Raw genomic sequence first — 16,014 nt, forward strand, 5'->3', positions numbered from 1 at the left:
CACTCTCTCCATGTTCTCACCAACACTTGTTATTTTCTGGGTTTTTTTTTGGGGGGGGGGGTTGTAGCCATTCTAAAGGATGTGGAATGTTGCCTCATTGTCATTTTGATTTACACTTCTATGATGATGAGTAAGGTTGAGCAAATTACTGTTATGTTTATTGCCTGTATATCACCATTGGATAAAAGACCATTTAAGTCCTTTGTTCAATTTAAAATCAGGTTAATTTGGGGGGCACCTGGGTCACTCAGTCAGTTAAGCTTATGACTCTGGATTTTTCAGACTCTTATTTCAGCTTGGGTCATGATCTCAGGGTCCTGGGACTGAGCCCCAGGTCGGGGCTCCTCACTCAGAAGGGACTCTTCTGGGGCTTCTCTTTCCCTCTCCCTCTGGCCTTCCCTGTCCCTGCTCACACACCCTCTCTCTAAAATAAATAAATAAATCTTATTTTTACAAAGATTTAATTTATTCATTTGAGAGAGCGCGCGCGTGCGCATACACATGTGCAGAAGTGGTGGGGAGGGGTAGAGAAAGAGAGAGAAACACACTCCTCACTAAGCAGGGAGCCCAGTGGCTCTACTCAAGGACCCCAGGATCATGACCTGAGCCAAAGGCAGATCCTTAACCATCTGGGCCACCCAAGCGTCCCTAAATAAATAAATCTTTATAAATAGATAGGTACGTAGGTAGGTAGATAAGGTTCGTCTTCTTGTTAAGTTGTAGTTCTTTATAAATTCTGGATATTAACCCCTGTACAGATACAGGATTCGCAAATTTTTTCTCCCATTCACTCTGTTGTTCGTGACCTCTGATGCACAGACATTTTGAAGTCTGATGTAGTCCCATCTGTCTCTTTCCTTTGTTGCCTCGGACTTTGGTGTTGTATCCAAGAAATCATTCCTAAGTCCACTGTCAAGAAGCTTTTGGCCTCCACCTTCTTCTATAAGTTTTATGGTTTTAGATGTAACATTTAGGTCTTTAATTCACTTAAGTACATCTTTATGTATGGTGTAAGTTCCTTTTATATGTGGCAGATCCACGTTTTGAGAGAAAATCTACAGGCTTATGACTATGGGATGTATGTTTGCAATTCCCATTTGCCCTATGAGTTCAAGACTCACAGAGACGACTGTTAGCAGGACCTTGACACATGGGTATCTAATGTGCATATTAAACCTATAAAGTCCAAACAGAACTACTGATTTACCTCCCCAACCCTGATCCTCTGCTATCTCCCATCTCCATAACCACCGCCATCTGTCACGCAGCTGCCTAGTCTTCACTTTTACCTGGCATCTGATCCATCCATCTTTTCTGTCTTCCCGCCCAAATAAATGCCAAAGTAGCTCACTTCTTACCATCTTGCCTGCTACCACCTTAATCTAAGCCAAGGCTTGATGAACTCTTTCTGTAAAGGGCCATGAGGTCAATGTTTTAGGCTTTCTGAGGCAAAATTGAGGATATGAGGTAGTTAGTTATAGAACAAGAAAGAAAACAGATTTTCACAATTTTTTGGACAACATTCAAAATATAGTAATACCTAAGCACAATTTTTTGGTAACACTAATAATGAAAATGGAATCCTCTTATTTAGGGATAAAATTCTATTTAATTGGGGCTTAAAGTTAGTGTTCTCTGTCATCAAAATCAATGGCAAGCAAATATGCATCTGTTAATGCTGATCTGCAATGCAATTCTACCTCTTTTACCTTATTGTTTCTGAAGATTTTATTTATTTGAGAAAGAGAGCGTGCGCGTGACCACAAGCAAGGGGGAGCAGCAGAAGGAGAGGAAGAAGCGGGCACCCTATCGAGCTGGAAGCCTGAACTGGGGCTCCATCCCAGGACCCTAGGATCATGACCTGAGCCAAAGGCAGATGTTTAACCAATGGAGCCACCCATGGGCCCCGCTGTTACACCTTTGAAAATACCTTCTCACCACAGACAGGTTCTGCTAAATACGGACAAGAAGCCTCAAGCACGGGGCTTTCCTTAAGCACACTCATTGCTTGGAGGGCATTTACAGGATTCTGTTACGATTCCTCTCCTGATAAGTGCCTTCCGGCTCACCATACACGGCAGTTGGGTCACTTCCGATTCTAGGCTAGGTGGAAGAGCTCGCCTGCACGAGGAGATGGATGTTAAATATGGACATTTCCTTTGCTCTTGTATGGAAGTTTGAAAAACGCTGCTGAAACTGCAGTTCACTTCCTGAAACTGCAGTTCACAGCCTGGGAAGTGTAAAAAGCAGCTTGACATTAGCTGTAATTCGAACATTACTTGTCAAAATGGTATTACCACAGTATAAATTTTGCATGTAAGTACTGTTTTGTCTTGCAATTTTAGGTTGAGTTCATTAACAAACATCAAATCTGCAGCACAAGCTAATTTTCAAAGCCATTCGATGTTTGATACAGCGGCTGAGGGTGGTTCTTCTTGTTCGGAAAAATTTAAATCTTGGTTCTGAGCTCAAAAACATCAACAAATTTTACCACTGCTAAGTCTCTGAATTGCTATGGGATAGGGAAAAACCAGGGTATTAGGGTTCTACTCACAAATTCCAGAAGCAGTCACAGCAAATAACTAACAAATGAATATGGCCCTATTCCAGTAAAACTGTATTTACGGCCACTGGAATCTAAATGTCACATACTTTCCATGTGTCATGAATCGCTATTCTTCTTGTAAATTTTTCCCAACCATTTAAAAACGTAATAACCACTCAACTTGGGAGCCGTACAGAAACAGGCCACGGGCTGGATTTTGCCGCCTCCTGGTCTCGGCCATCAGCAGCTTTCACCTGGCCCACTACACAGATCAAACAAACGTTCACTTAATCCCACCACTGCCCCTATGGTCTAGCCTCCTCACAGCAGTGATTTTAAATCGCATCGCATCATTCTTCTACTCAAAACCCTTCAAAAAGTTCACAGTAGGAACTGAATAAAACCCAAAACTTTTGGCCTACAAAGACCCCTAATACCATCTAGTCCCTGCCTATCTTCTCCTACTCTTCTAAGCTATACTGAAGATGCTGGCCTTCCTCTGGGCCTCTGCACAAACCAGGCTTGTGCCTGTCTCAGACCCTTTGCACTTGCCATGCCTGCAACTTGGGAATTTCACCCCCTAAATTTTTATGTGGCTGCCCCCTTCTCCTCCTAGGTCTCAACTCAATGTATGCTGTTCAGGAACAACTTTCCAGCCACCCTTGCTAAAGCTACCTCCTTTAGGTACTTCCTATGAAGTACCCTATCTTATAGCCTTCATCGATCTTCTTAGTGCTCAAATTACCTTGTGTGTTTACACCTTTGGGATCTACATCCCCATTGTAAATGTTGTACATTATCGGGGGGGGGGGGGGGGCAGTGGCTACGAGAGTGAGGGAGAGAGCAGGAAGAAGAGAACTGCCCAAACCTGACACGGCTCCGCAATAAGGACTGGTATCATAAAAAATGGAGAAATAAAATTTCATTCAAACTGGAATTTATCTCTATACAAAACCCAGGAATACACAATTTTCCCACAGTTCATGATGAAGACAATTAGGTTTTAGAATTCACAAAGAACAAAGTATCAGAGCTTACAAAGAGTCGGAAATGCCAAAACAAACACAAACTGACCATCTGACAAGCCAGTAACAGAAAGTAAAATAAAATCAAAATTAAGACTTTTATTTTCATGAAACATACCCCATCCTTATTCAAATATTTTCTCCAAGTGCTTTTTTACCCCTTTTCCTAGTTTAAGTGGCAATTTAGAGCTAGATAAAAACTCCTTCTGTTCTTATTTTGATATTCTGCTCCAACATTTACAAAACACAGACCTTTTTTTTCTTTAAAGAAAGAATATTCAAGAAGTAAGACTCTGATTACTGAAACGACTTCAGGATTTGCGGGAATCAAATTCACAGAAAATTAGCAAAGGCCGTTCACTCAAAAAAAGAAAAACATTCACAAAATAATGCTCCAAAAATATCTTTCTGGGATAATGAAATCAGAGGCAATTTCACCTTTAAAAAGTAATCTCACTGAACAGTAAGAGGAAGAAATAGTAATAGTTTTCTTTTTCCCCTCGCTGATATCCAGCATGATAACGTGCGGTAAAGGCCAATTACTACGGGATTTGTCTTATCGCGCTCCGCGGCAGCTGCTTGCATTCTTTTCCACATTTCCACAATCGGTGTTTATACTATGCAAAATTCTCTCCTTCTGGCAGCTACTAAAATATCATTTTCTAGTAAACAGATAGTAGAGGAGAAAAAAAAAAACACATGGGGGGAGGAGCAAGAGGAGACGCAGAATGACATTTTCCCATTATAGTAAATTTTTAAAAGCAGCTCCAAATCATAAAACCAGTGCCACTAGAGACAAGAAAACAGCCAAGCTTCTGGGACTCCATTACAAAAGCAGGTAGAGGTGTCAAAATTAATATTTTAAATTATAGTTGTAAATACAACCCAGCTGTTAAATTGTGATTAAATTTTTCAAAGCGTAGTGAAAGGAGTTATTTCTGTTCTCCTGGTGGGCTTGTTTCTAAGATGTGTAACTGTAATTGATGTTTTCAGGAATGTGAAAAGGAGATGGTTAATAATTACTCTCTCGTTTCCTACTTCTTTGGAAAAAAATACCAACCTCCACTTACAAAGTTATATATTTATATATCCTATACATCCTAAATAGATGGTTTCATATTACATTTGATAACTCTAGAGTAATCACATGCACATAGTACAAAATAACAGCTAATTACTTCTAAAGGGATGGGGAGAAACAGCTGAAAAACACGGAAAACATTTATTTTGGTACTAAAAACAGAAGATCGCTTCCAGAGCCACTTTTTTTTGATACTGGCAAAATATAAGCAAACACATAAGCCACTTACTTAATTTTCTAATTAAAATATTATTAAAATATTTACTTTAGCATCTATGCACATTTATAAGAATTATAACAAAAGTATCTTCCCAGAAGATGTGAGCATTGCTTTCACCTACAAAACTTAAAAAAAAGAAAATAGCTTCTTTTCAACGTCCCTTACTCAAGAGGTACGAGACGCAATTCATTTTCCTCAAAAAAAAGGAGAAAAGTTTAAAGCTTAAAAATCTATTCAAATTCTGGGTAGACAAGCATTTGCAAACATATCACAGTTATTCAATCTGCAAACACAACTACAGCTCTACCATATTCATGTGCTTATATATAATATCCTATATCACACGGGCCCACTGAGCATTTTAAGTTATCATGTTATGTAATCTATTTAACATCGCAATCAGTGCACAAATAATCCATTTAATCTGGCATTCTGCGGTAAATAACATGACATTCCCGTGACACTATTCCCAATGTGTCTGCTTTAACATAGAAAATTAGTTCCACTTAGCTGAGTATCAATAACCTATTCATCGTAGAACGCACCAGTGCTGCAGTCAGCTTTGCACTGTTATTTATCATAAATTTATCTTCTCTTGAAAATATTTAAGAAAGAATATGAGAAATAAAAAGAAGAAAAGCCTTCAAAGGTACATCATGAATAGCTTCACATCACACAAACGCAGAGACTGTTAAACCTTAGCAGGATCGCAAGATATTTTCAAAAGTATTTAGCTACTCTTCAGGCCTGTAGACAACCTGCTGTGAGCAGGTGGATAGAAGAAATCATGCCACACAAAGAAACAGGCCAATAGCAGGCGGCAGCTCTGCCTGCAAATGTTCAAACAACGTGACCACGCGAAATGAAAATCTAGTATGTAAAATGCTGGCAAGAAGCAACACATTAAATCCCAGCAGACAAATTACACCATAAGAAATGGAAGAACTATTTGAATTGTTCAGAGTAAAACTGAAGGGCCTCTTTCAAGGTCAAAAGGAATGCTGCATAGGAATAGAGTATAGTCACAGAAATTTAAAAAAAATAAAATAATATAAAATTCTATTTGAGCAGCCTGTTCCAAGCTACAGAGGTGCTAGGGTGTGTGGAGACAATACAGCGAGCTCTACACCTACAAAACATGGCAAATCTTTTGTTCCAACCCTTCATTATATGCTGTAAGCAGGTAATCATTCCACGTATTACAAGTAGTCCTAAGTTTTGTTACAATTCTAAAATAAAATGTGAAAGTTCGTCAACTAGAGGATAAATTCATCTTCTGCTTAAAAATGAATTTAATTCACCCACTCCTAATTTTAAATGATAAAAGCCAAAACTGGTTGACACATAGGGGAGCACAAAAAAACCAGTATGTTTTTCTTCTAGGAGCACTCTTATTTATGACAGGTTTCTTTTGTAAGCGACCCACTAGCCACCTGTGTCTACCTGGAATGTGACTACAACGACTGAGAAATTAAATTTTCCATTTTATTTAATATTAAGTAATTTAGGGCGCCTGGGTGGCTCAGTTGGTTAAGTGACAGTCTTTGGCTCAGGTCCTGGTCCTGGAATCTGGGGATGGGGGTGGAGTCTGGCACGGGGCTCCCTGCTGGGCGGAGAGTCTGCTTTTCCCTCTGACCCTCCCCCACTCATGCTCGCTGGCGCGCGCTCTCTCTCTCTCTCATGCTCCCTCTCTCAAATAAATAAATAAAATCTTTTAAAAATATTAAGTAATTTAAACATAGACTCTGTGGAATATAATTTTCTTTACACACAATTTCCTTGTTCTGGTATGACTGCATTTCACATTCATAGTTCTGTTGCTTCTAAGCTATTACGGGTATATATGCACGCCAGGGAAGTGTGTTGTTTCTGGTATCACATTAATAATTTTTTGTATTATTTCATTTTGAAATGCTAACATTTTGAATACACGGAGTTAAACAAAATGGATTAGTGAAATTAATCTCACTTGTTTTTACTTTCTTAGGGTGGCTACTAAGAAACTTAAAATTGCGTATATATGGTTCATTAGATTTCTACTGGACAGTGCTGCTCCAGTCTGTAACTTTTTAAACTGGTAATTTGAAAATGAGATTATACCTTCCCACACCAGAAATGAGAAATGATTGTAGGTTTTCAGATTATACCCCTAAGACCTATTTTATAAACATCATTACTGATGGATTCTCTATTTGCAATGGAAATAATAGAAAAATACTGGTATATACCCAAAAAAACAACAACGAAAAAAGGAAATATGAAATACTCTCATTTTATTTTCCTTGACTATCTGAGGAAAACTTGGTTTAGTTATTATATGAAGAAATAGATTAAAAGCTTATAAAAATTCTGGAGGACCTAGAAGTATCTTCAAGAGTCTTTGATGTTTGTGTGCTCATTCTTCAGTATAAATCACTTCATTTCAAAATACAGGGTTCTCCTCCTTTCAGATAAACGGCACACTAGCTCTACACTTAAAGTTACTAACAATGATTAGAATTTCTGTCCGTGAATAGGACTTTCTAGACGTCAGAAAAGAAAAAGACTTAAAGCAGCCATGTGGGTAAGTTGAAGTAAGAGGTTGTGCAGTAGACTTAGCTGAACGATGAGTTATTAGTGATGCTGGGGAAGAGAGAGTTCAAGCAATGGGTGCACAAAACTCTGAGAGAAAGGAAATCAGGAACAGTCTGAACTGAACCTTTCTCTATACCTATCAATAGGTGGTACTATTGGCCTTAAACAGTGTAGGAAAATTAGGTATTTCCTTGACTGGAAAGAAATGTGCTTGGTGAGCACAATACTTTTGGGAGTGGTCTTTGCTCTCGCAAGAACTATGGTGGTTCTGTATCCAGAGAGATCAAGCTGCAATGTTCTCTAATAGAGAACAGATTCTGCAACTATCAGAAAGTTGGGAATTAAAGAGAATTGATAAAACAGCTAAGAAGGCTGTCATATGAACAAAGTCTAATTCAATGCAGTCTTAGAGAAATAAAATCTAAATCTTGAAAGTACAGAAGAGGCAGAATTGTTTTGTTGTAGGAGATTTTATTTATTCATTTATTGGAGAGAGAGCGAGGGAGGGAGCACATGGTGGAGTGGGGAGCAAAAGCTGACTCCACACTGCGTGGAGCCTGATACAGGGCTCGATCCCACAACCCTGGGTCACCATCTGAGCTGAAACCAAGAGTCGGATGCTCAACCGACAAATCCACCCAGGCGCCCAAGGCAGATTTATTTCTGAAATTACAAAATGCAAGATGACTATCCATCCACTCATCCATTTGGTTGCTGAGCCTTTCCATGGGCCAGGAAGTCAGCAGGGTAGTGCTAACTGAAGGGTTAATCGAAACTGAAAACTTTGATCAATTAAAGGAAGTAAGTAACCTATGACATTCATTATCCAAATGATGGTACACACCAAATTACAGTTTATTTTTTAAAGAAATTAATGGATAGGGGCATCTTGGTGGCTCATTTGTTAAGCGTCTGCCTTTGGCTCAGGTCATGATCCCAGCGTCCTGGGATCGAGCCCTACATCAGACTGTTAGCTCAGCAGAAGCCTGTTTCTCCCTCTCCCTGTTCCCCTGCTTGTGTTCCCTCTCGGGCAAATAAATAAACATAACTGAAAGAAAGAGAAAGAAAGGAAGGAAGGCAGGCAGGCAGGCAGGGATAATATCAAGCTCATGAGGTTTACCAGTGAAAACCAGGAAAGTAAATAATGTGATACGACTGAATTTGATTGGATGAACAGGGAGCTAAGTCCTAAAGCAAAGCTTTGCTTTCTACCCAACTATTTGATCATCTAGTCAGAGAAAGACACTAACTGCTACTTTTCATGTAGCCACAGGGATTCAGTAATAAAACTAAACAGGTGCTAAGTACTCATATTTTCTTAAGTAAGAAGCTAGACTAGCTACCTAACAGAACATGCTAAGAACTACAAAACCAACAACTGCCCATCTCCCACTTCAAAAGCATATGAAAGAAATTAAAAATTAATCAGTGGAGGCTGAATTATTACGCTAAGAACTCAAGGTTGAACACTTTTAAGTGAAAGGCATTTTAAGAGAATCACTTGGTTTTCCATGCATCTCCTGGATTTTGAGGGACATGTACATAAGGCTAACAATTGTTTTGGTGACAAAAAGAGAGAAGAGTATGATGAGGCATGCACTGATGATTATTTCTTGTGTCCCAATGTGGACTGTGCAGAAGAGGCCCAGCCTGGGTCATTATGAGAGACCCTGCTCAACAGGAAAATCTAGAGGGATGAGAATCAGGGGGACAAAGTCAACTGGAAAAAAACAGAATAGGCTTTAAGGCTTCTATAGGTGAGAAATTCTCCCAAAGCCACAAAAAGCATCCTTGAAGACAACAGCCAACTTTAGATGTTTGCCATGCCCCCAGAATAATGAATGACAGGTTACATTAGCCCAGGTCACTTAAGTTCTTCCTACCATGTTCCTCCCCTCCTTACCCCAAACTGCAACTTTGGAGAAAGCCCAGATGGCAAGTAAGAAGTGAGAGAGGACATAAAGCAAGAGAGAAGAAACCAACAATACTCTCATCTTTCCCAAAAAATTTCTGTCTTGAGGAGGAACTGAGGACGGGAAGAGAGGTTATATCAGTTTTGACATTACAGTGAACTTGATTTTCAAACACACCCCCTCCTGGAGTGCCTGGGTGGCTTAGTCCATTAAGCATCTGCCTTTGGGTAGGTCATGATCTCAGGATCCTGGGATGGAGCCCCACATCAGGCTCTCTGCTCTGCAGGGAGTCTCTTTCTCCCTCTGCCTCTTCCTCTGTGCACTCTATCTCTCCCACTCTCTCTCAAATAAATAAAAAAATAAACACACCTTATCCCAAGTAGAAAACTGATTGCATATCCCCTTGTAGTAACTATATGACAGAACTGTTTATGATTTTATGCAGGGGATGAAAGAATAAGCTGAGAAAATGGGTTTGAAAGAAGAGTTATAAATAAATTTTTTTAAAAGTTTCTTCTACTTGCACTAGAAAAGTTCCATTTGTGCAGTAAAGTGGTTACCTGGTTAAGAAAAAAAAAAGATAAAGGAAGGCCAATTATTAGGAAGTACTCAGAATGTTTTCTCAATAATTATCTAAATGAATCTTATTCTACAATAAGGTACCACTTCATACCCATTAGTATTGTTATACTAGAACAAAACCATGGGGAGGGGGGAGCATTGGTGAATATGTGGAGAAATTGTAATCCTTGCACAATGCTGGTAGGACTATAAAATGGTGCAGCCACTGTGGAAAAAGTATAGTGGTTCCTAGAATATTAAACATAGATTTACTACATGAGCCACTAACAGAGGATGAGGATTCACAAAAATATGAACTTTTATGAATCAATAAGAAAAAGAAATACTCCAATAAATCAAAATGGGCAACAGCCATGAACAAGTAGTTTGCAGAAGAGAAAACAGGAGTGTCAATAAATATATATTTTAAATGCTCATTGTCATTACTAACCAATATATGTAAGATCACAAAGAGATACCACTTAAACCCACCAGCCAGGAAAAACTTAAATAGTCTGGATACCAAGAGTTACCTAGGATGTGAAGCCAAATTGTTAAATTGTTCCAGGGTCCAGATCCTGGCTCTTCTATTTATTAGCAGAATGCTCTGAGTGAGTAATTTAGTATTTTTAAGGCCTCAGTTTCCCCAACTGCAAAATGCAGGATAACACTAGTACATTGGATTGGTGTGAGGATTAAATACTTTGATACAGATGAATTGTATAGAAAAGTCAGTGCCTGACACAGTAGGTATACAATTAGGTTTTCTTATTATTCATATTCTTGATAGCAGCACTGTTGGTAGACACATATATTGGTACAACCACAGAGGAAAAACCCTTCAGCATTACTGGGCAGGATTAAGAATATAGTCCCTGCAACCAGCTGTTCTATTTGCATATTCCTTGAAGAAACTCTTCAAGAAGAAACACAAAGAGAAACATTCATAGAAACAGTATTTGTTCTGAAAACAAAGTAAGTAACACAACATCTACCGAGGAGAGAAAGAATAAATTGTGGTATATTAACATGACTTAATAACATATAGCATGGAAATAAAGAAAGCTACATGCATCCAATGACCAACCTCACAAACATGAGCAACTCACAGAAGCAGAGAGAGAGTACAGTGCCAACGATGTACACTCAAAAGCTGACAACATACTGTTTACAGTATGGATATGTAACATTCCTACAGAAGAGGAAGGGAGAGATGCACTTAAAATGTATTTAAAGTGCAATTTAAAAATTGAGATGGTAGTTACCTCTCGGGGGCAGGAGGAAGGATTTACTTAAAAAAGAGCACAGAGGAAAGGCAGTAGTACTGGGAATGTTTCCTTGTTTAATCCGGATGGTAAATATTCGGGTTTTTGTTGTGTTCTTTAGCTTTTATACAAATTAATATATATTTGTGTACATAAAATATTTAGTAAGGAAAAGTTTAAAAGTAAGCACAAAAATTTAGGAGGAAAAAACCTAATCATTATTACTATAAAATCACCTGAAAAACACTTGTGGTCACGTCCACCCCGTAGTTCTTCTTTGAAAAACACAGTAGTATTTTCATAGCTATTTGTTTGGAGGTACTGAGCTGAAAGGCTTGGGCAACTCAGCCCAGGAAATCAGCGCCGAGAAAAGGGAGCCGGGCACAAACCCTGAAGATCTGCCCAGGCTCACGGCAAGCGGAAGAGACAGCTACAAAGAACACTTTGAAGCCACCACTCATTCTCCTGTCTTTTCAAATCCCTTCACCACAAATGCTCTTGTCTGGACAGAAGACATTCGGAGAGAAGATGATTCCCCTCCTCTGTTTCTGGAACAGGCCCTAACTTCTCTCCCCATGGTCAATCTCACTTTCCTTCCATCCTCTCTCCACGATGCAACTTGAACCGAGCTCCTCCTAAACTCTAACGCTCTCCAGACCATCACTTCCTTCGGGAACACTTGTCCATGGATCCACCGGCCAAGGATAAAGCGGAGGCCACACTGTGTCATCAGCAAGGCTTCAAATGACTTGGCTCCTACCTACTTCACTTTTTTGCTCAGGACACCCAGCTTGATCTCCGACTGCAAAGGCCGGAAGCGGTGGTTCTCAGACAGCTTGCCCTGGCCCAGCAGCAGGAGCATTACCTGGGAACTGACTAGAAATGCACACCAAGCCCAGAACAACTGAACTGGAGCAAACTCCGGGGGTGGGCCCGGCCATCTGAACTTTATCAAGCCTTCTGGGTAATTTTGAAGCACACCAAAGTTTGAGCATCACTGGTTTAAACCATGAATGAAAGGTAAATTATTATTTGAAGAACTCTGATAGAGAAACCCAAGAAGTACTATATAGCACAGCGGTTAGAAGCCCACACTCTGGGGTCACCCTGCCAAGGTTCGAATTTCTGCTCAGCCTCCTCCTAGGAAGGTAATCACAGAACAGCTGCTTAGACTGCCTCGGCAGAGCGGGACACTTCACTGGGATCGGTCCCACAGCGAGTCTGCTCAGTCTGCTCAGACTTAAATCCCGGCTCTACCTGCTACCAGCCATGTGACCTTGAGCAAGTCACGTACCTTCTCTGAGCCTCAAGGGCCTCATTTACGAAAGTGCCAATAATAGTACCTACTTCACACAGTTGCCGTGAAGATGAAATGAATGTAACTGTACCGTGCTCAGTACCGCTCCCGATACGCAGTAAGTACCGTGCAGTATATATTCTCATTATGTTACTAATTTCATGGGGACCACATTATGTTTTGGAGATTAAAAAAGTCAACTAATGTTCCTAACAAGTGAATAAATGCTAATGCTCATAGCAAGTGAACATTAGGAAGGAAGAACTTTCCTCAGAAAGTTTCCTCGCTTTTTTTTTTTTTAAGGTAAATGAGTTTGTTTGGTTTGTATCTGGCATACCATTTATACCTTTCTGAGTTTATTTCCTTCCAATGAAATAGTACTAAACTGGAAGCAATGACCTTTCCAAAGAGTTGGGCGGGGGGGTGGTCTTGCCTTGAGGGGTCACTGAGTTCAGAGTAATGCCTTTTTTAAAAGCAAAGAACTCAGAAAGAATGAGAAGGGATTTATTGAACACTCTCCCAATGATAGGGAAAATATTTCTGGGAATTATTCTAAGAACATATCCAGTGTTAACATAGCTAGAACTAACTCTCCATGTAAAAGTGCTATCAAGTTACCTACCTGCACTCACTGAGAAGGAAACTGAAAATATCATGATACACCAATTTGGACAGCAGGACTTCCTAGCTCTCTGCTTACTGCTAGATCATCATACTGTGTCCCCTGACTGGAACATGCATGTCTGGCCACAGCATGTTCAGTGCAGAGCACATTTGACTGAACGTAAACAAGTATGACAAACCCAGGTTTTCTGAAGACAAAATAAATGGATCTACATAATGTGAAATTATGCAATGGTATTTTTTCCAAGGGTCTCAAAGTGTCCAAACTCATCTTTAGAATATGAAAGAAAATATGAGAGAGAAAAAATATACTGGGCCAAGTTACAAAACCGAAGTCAAAATTTATAGCTCATTACTGAGAATTCCGTATTTCTTAGACCCATAAAGATAATATGCCAATTAAGCCTGGCTTAGAAATTAGTTTAGTCATCAAATATTTACTGGAGGTTTCTGGAATACCTCCCTCTCTAACAGAGGTATATATAAGAATCTGACGTACAGAAGTATTTATATGTGAGTCTCTCGATGTCTCTAGGTTCTAAAAACCAGTTACCTGTGCAAAATCAAGTTAGGACAACATAAAAATATTTTTGTTAAAAAAACAACAACAACAGAAAGAATGAGCATTATTTAATCCTATGGGGGGGGTGTGTGATTTTTATTTGCATGTGATCACAGTGTTACATGTTACATAGTGTTCTTTGTTTTGTTTTGTTTTCCCTGGTACTCTAAAATTCAACTATGAGATCAGCTGAAGAAACTTTGGCAGAATCTCTTTTCATAGCTCCTTTAAAATGGAGATCACTGATGACAAAGAACATTCAATCAATTCTGGATTTCAAGTTATTTCCTCGATGCAAGAAATCTTACTTTGGAGGGAAAATAAAGGTTAATAAATTGAGATTACTCAATTTTTAAAAGGCATCAATATGTTCTGGCAAATCAATACACAGCTCACATTTCTACTGATCCAGCTCTATACGATCTCAATCACATGAAAAGGAAGGTAACAAATCATATTTTATAACTAAAAACCCACAATGACAACAAAAATGGCTATCTGCTAATATTTTTGGAAAAGTGCACAAGGTGCTTCATTTACAACAAAGTATATAGTAAGTATTAATTCCCTAGCCTTCCCAGATGCTGGGAAAAAGAAAATATTGATTCCTCTGAAGACTTGCCTCAAGATCCTCCAAAGCAAGAAAAACTGTTTTCCATCATAAATGTAGGAGATGCATAATATGCAGCTTCCCTACTATAACTGTCAGAATTAACCTAAAGGCAGCTGCTGGTAAGGATTCTGGACTTGCAGGACCCCTTGAAGTAAACCGTCAGAACGTTTACCTGTATCGTCCTCTGAGTGCCATCGACGTTGACAGACAATAAGGGTGAAGCCAGGTTCCACGTGCCGGTCACATTTAGTTTCGACCCATCAACTTCCACCTGTTGTGACACCAAATAAGACTGTTACCAGGAAGAAAGACAGAAAACTGATCTCAAGTTCACTGCCGCATACAAAGCAGCAGCCATTCTAAACAGATGGCTCCCAAACAACCTGTCATGTTTACTGCTCCCGCCATGAAAGACAGGGTCCAACAGGAGTCTCCTTAGCCATCTCTGGGGAGAGGGGAAGGACCTGGGCACAGCTGCCTTCGGGTACTGAGGTTTCAAGCGCTTTCCAGTAAGTAACAAACAGCCTTCTAACTCTAAACCTATCTGGACATGCTACATTTACTGCAATTAGACAAGTAATGCATATAAATTCCAGTGACATTTTGCAACCCACACATCAGGGCTTGCATATAATATCCTCTCCAAGGACCAAGAAAGAACTTTTTCTGTGTTCATTTTAATGAAGGACTATACATTGTTATCTTCATTAAACAGAAGCTTTAATTAGGCAAAATTCTTTGGTGTTGAATATTAAAAGTCCATTTGAACTTTGCAAAAGTTCTGTTGCATTTTTGTCGCTCACGAATGACTAATTCCATCAACTTATGACAATGCTAAAAAAAAGCCCCATAATATTTTAAAAGAGACACTGTTAAGAGAAAAATTCTAATTTCCAAATAAATAATATAAAAGTAACTGAAAGAAAAAAAAGCAAAGCTAAATTAAAATAAAAAGTATTCTTAGTTACTGCTTCCTTTTCATTCACTGATTCCCCAACTCTTACATATAAGAACTAAGAGAAAATATCAGTATCATTTTAACTCTATGGTAAAAACCTAACAAAGGGATATGTGAGTTTGCCCAAGGTTCAAAATAAAGCAGCAGCAAATTCAAGACACATGATCCCTAATGATTCCTTTACTCTCTCTTAATACTTACTAAGAGGCACACAGATGCTACCGTTTAGAAGAACAAGTGTGCCCATTGACATCTAATGGACTTTACATACATAGATGTCCAGCAATGGTGCGGTCATACAGTCTAGAAGCTAGGATGTGTTGCTGGCCACGTCACGAAGTACCAGTGGGATAGACGTGATGCACTCACTTGTGCTTCCGTGTTCAGTGGCCTCTGTGTCCAGAGGGCACAGCTCAGTAAGTAGGAAGAAGGAATGGCTTGGGTCTCACCTAACATTGCTGTTTGACTCAGAGCTGCTTACTAAACTGGAGCATTTACCCTCTCTGAACCTTAGTTACCAAACTAACATAGAGTAAAAATAGCTATCCGAAGGGTGCTGTAAGATTAAAGAAGTTAGCATATGAAAGGTCTACCGATATTCCTGTCACGTAGGTCCTAAATATTTTCTCCCTTCTCCTGTCCCTAATGGTTCCACCATCCTTAAATGAATTTTAAAAATAAGGTTGGATAATCATACTATCTCTTAAATTATTTACTATTAAAAACACTAGATGATAAAGATCTGAGAAGCATCAAAATATACATTTTTAAATTAT

General features: G+C 39.2%; 1 protein-coding gene across 2 annotated transcripts in view; it reads right to left on the minus strand.

The window, feature by feature from the left end:
* PCCA (propionyl-CoA carboxylase subunit alpha) overlaps window positions 1-16,014 on the minus strand; it is a 414,664-nt gene that overhangs the window by 82,588 nt on the left and 316,062 nt on the right. For both annotated transcript variants that reach the window (XM_059143714.1, XM_059143713.1), the window contains one exon: window positions 14,453-14,551. In XM_059143714.1, coding sequence (XP_058999697.1) covers window positions 14,453-14,551 — 99 coding nt within the window. The remainder of the gene's footprint in view (window positions 1-14,452; window positions 14,552-16,014) is intronic.

This window comes from Mustela lutreola, chromosome 13 (assembly GCF_030435805.1).
Source record: "Mustela lutreola isolate mMusLut2 chromosome 13, mMusLut2.pri, whole genome shotgun sequence".
Lineage (NCBI taxonomy): Eukaryota > Metazoa > Chordata > Mammalia > Carnivora > Mustelidae > Mustela > Mustela lutreola.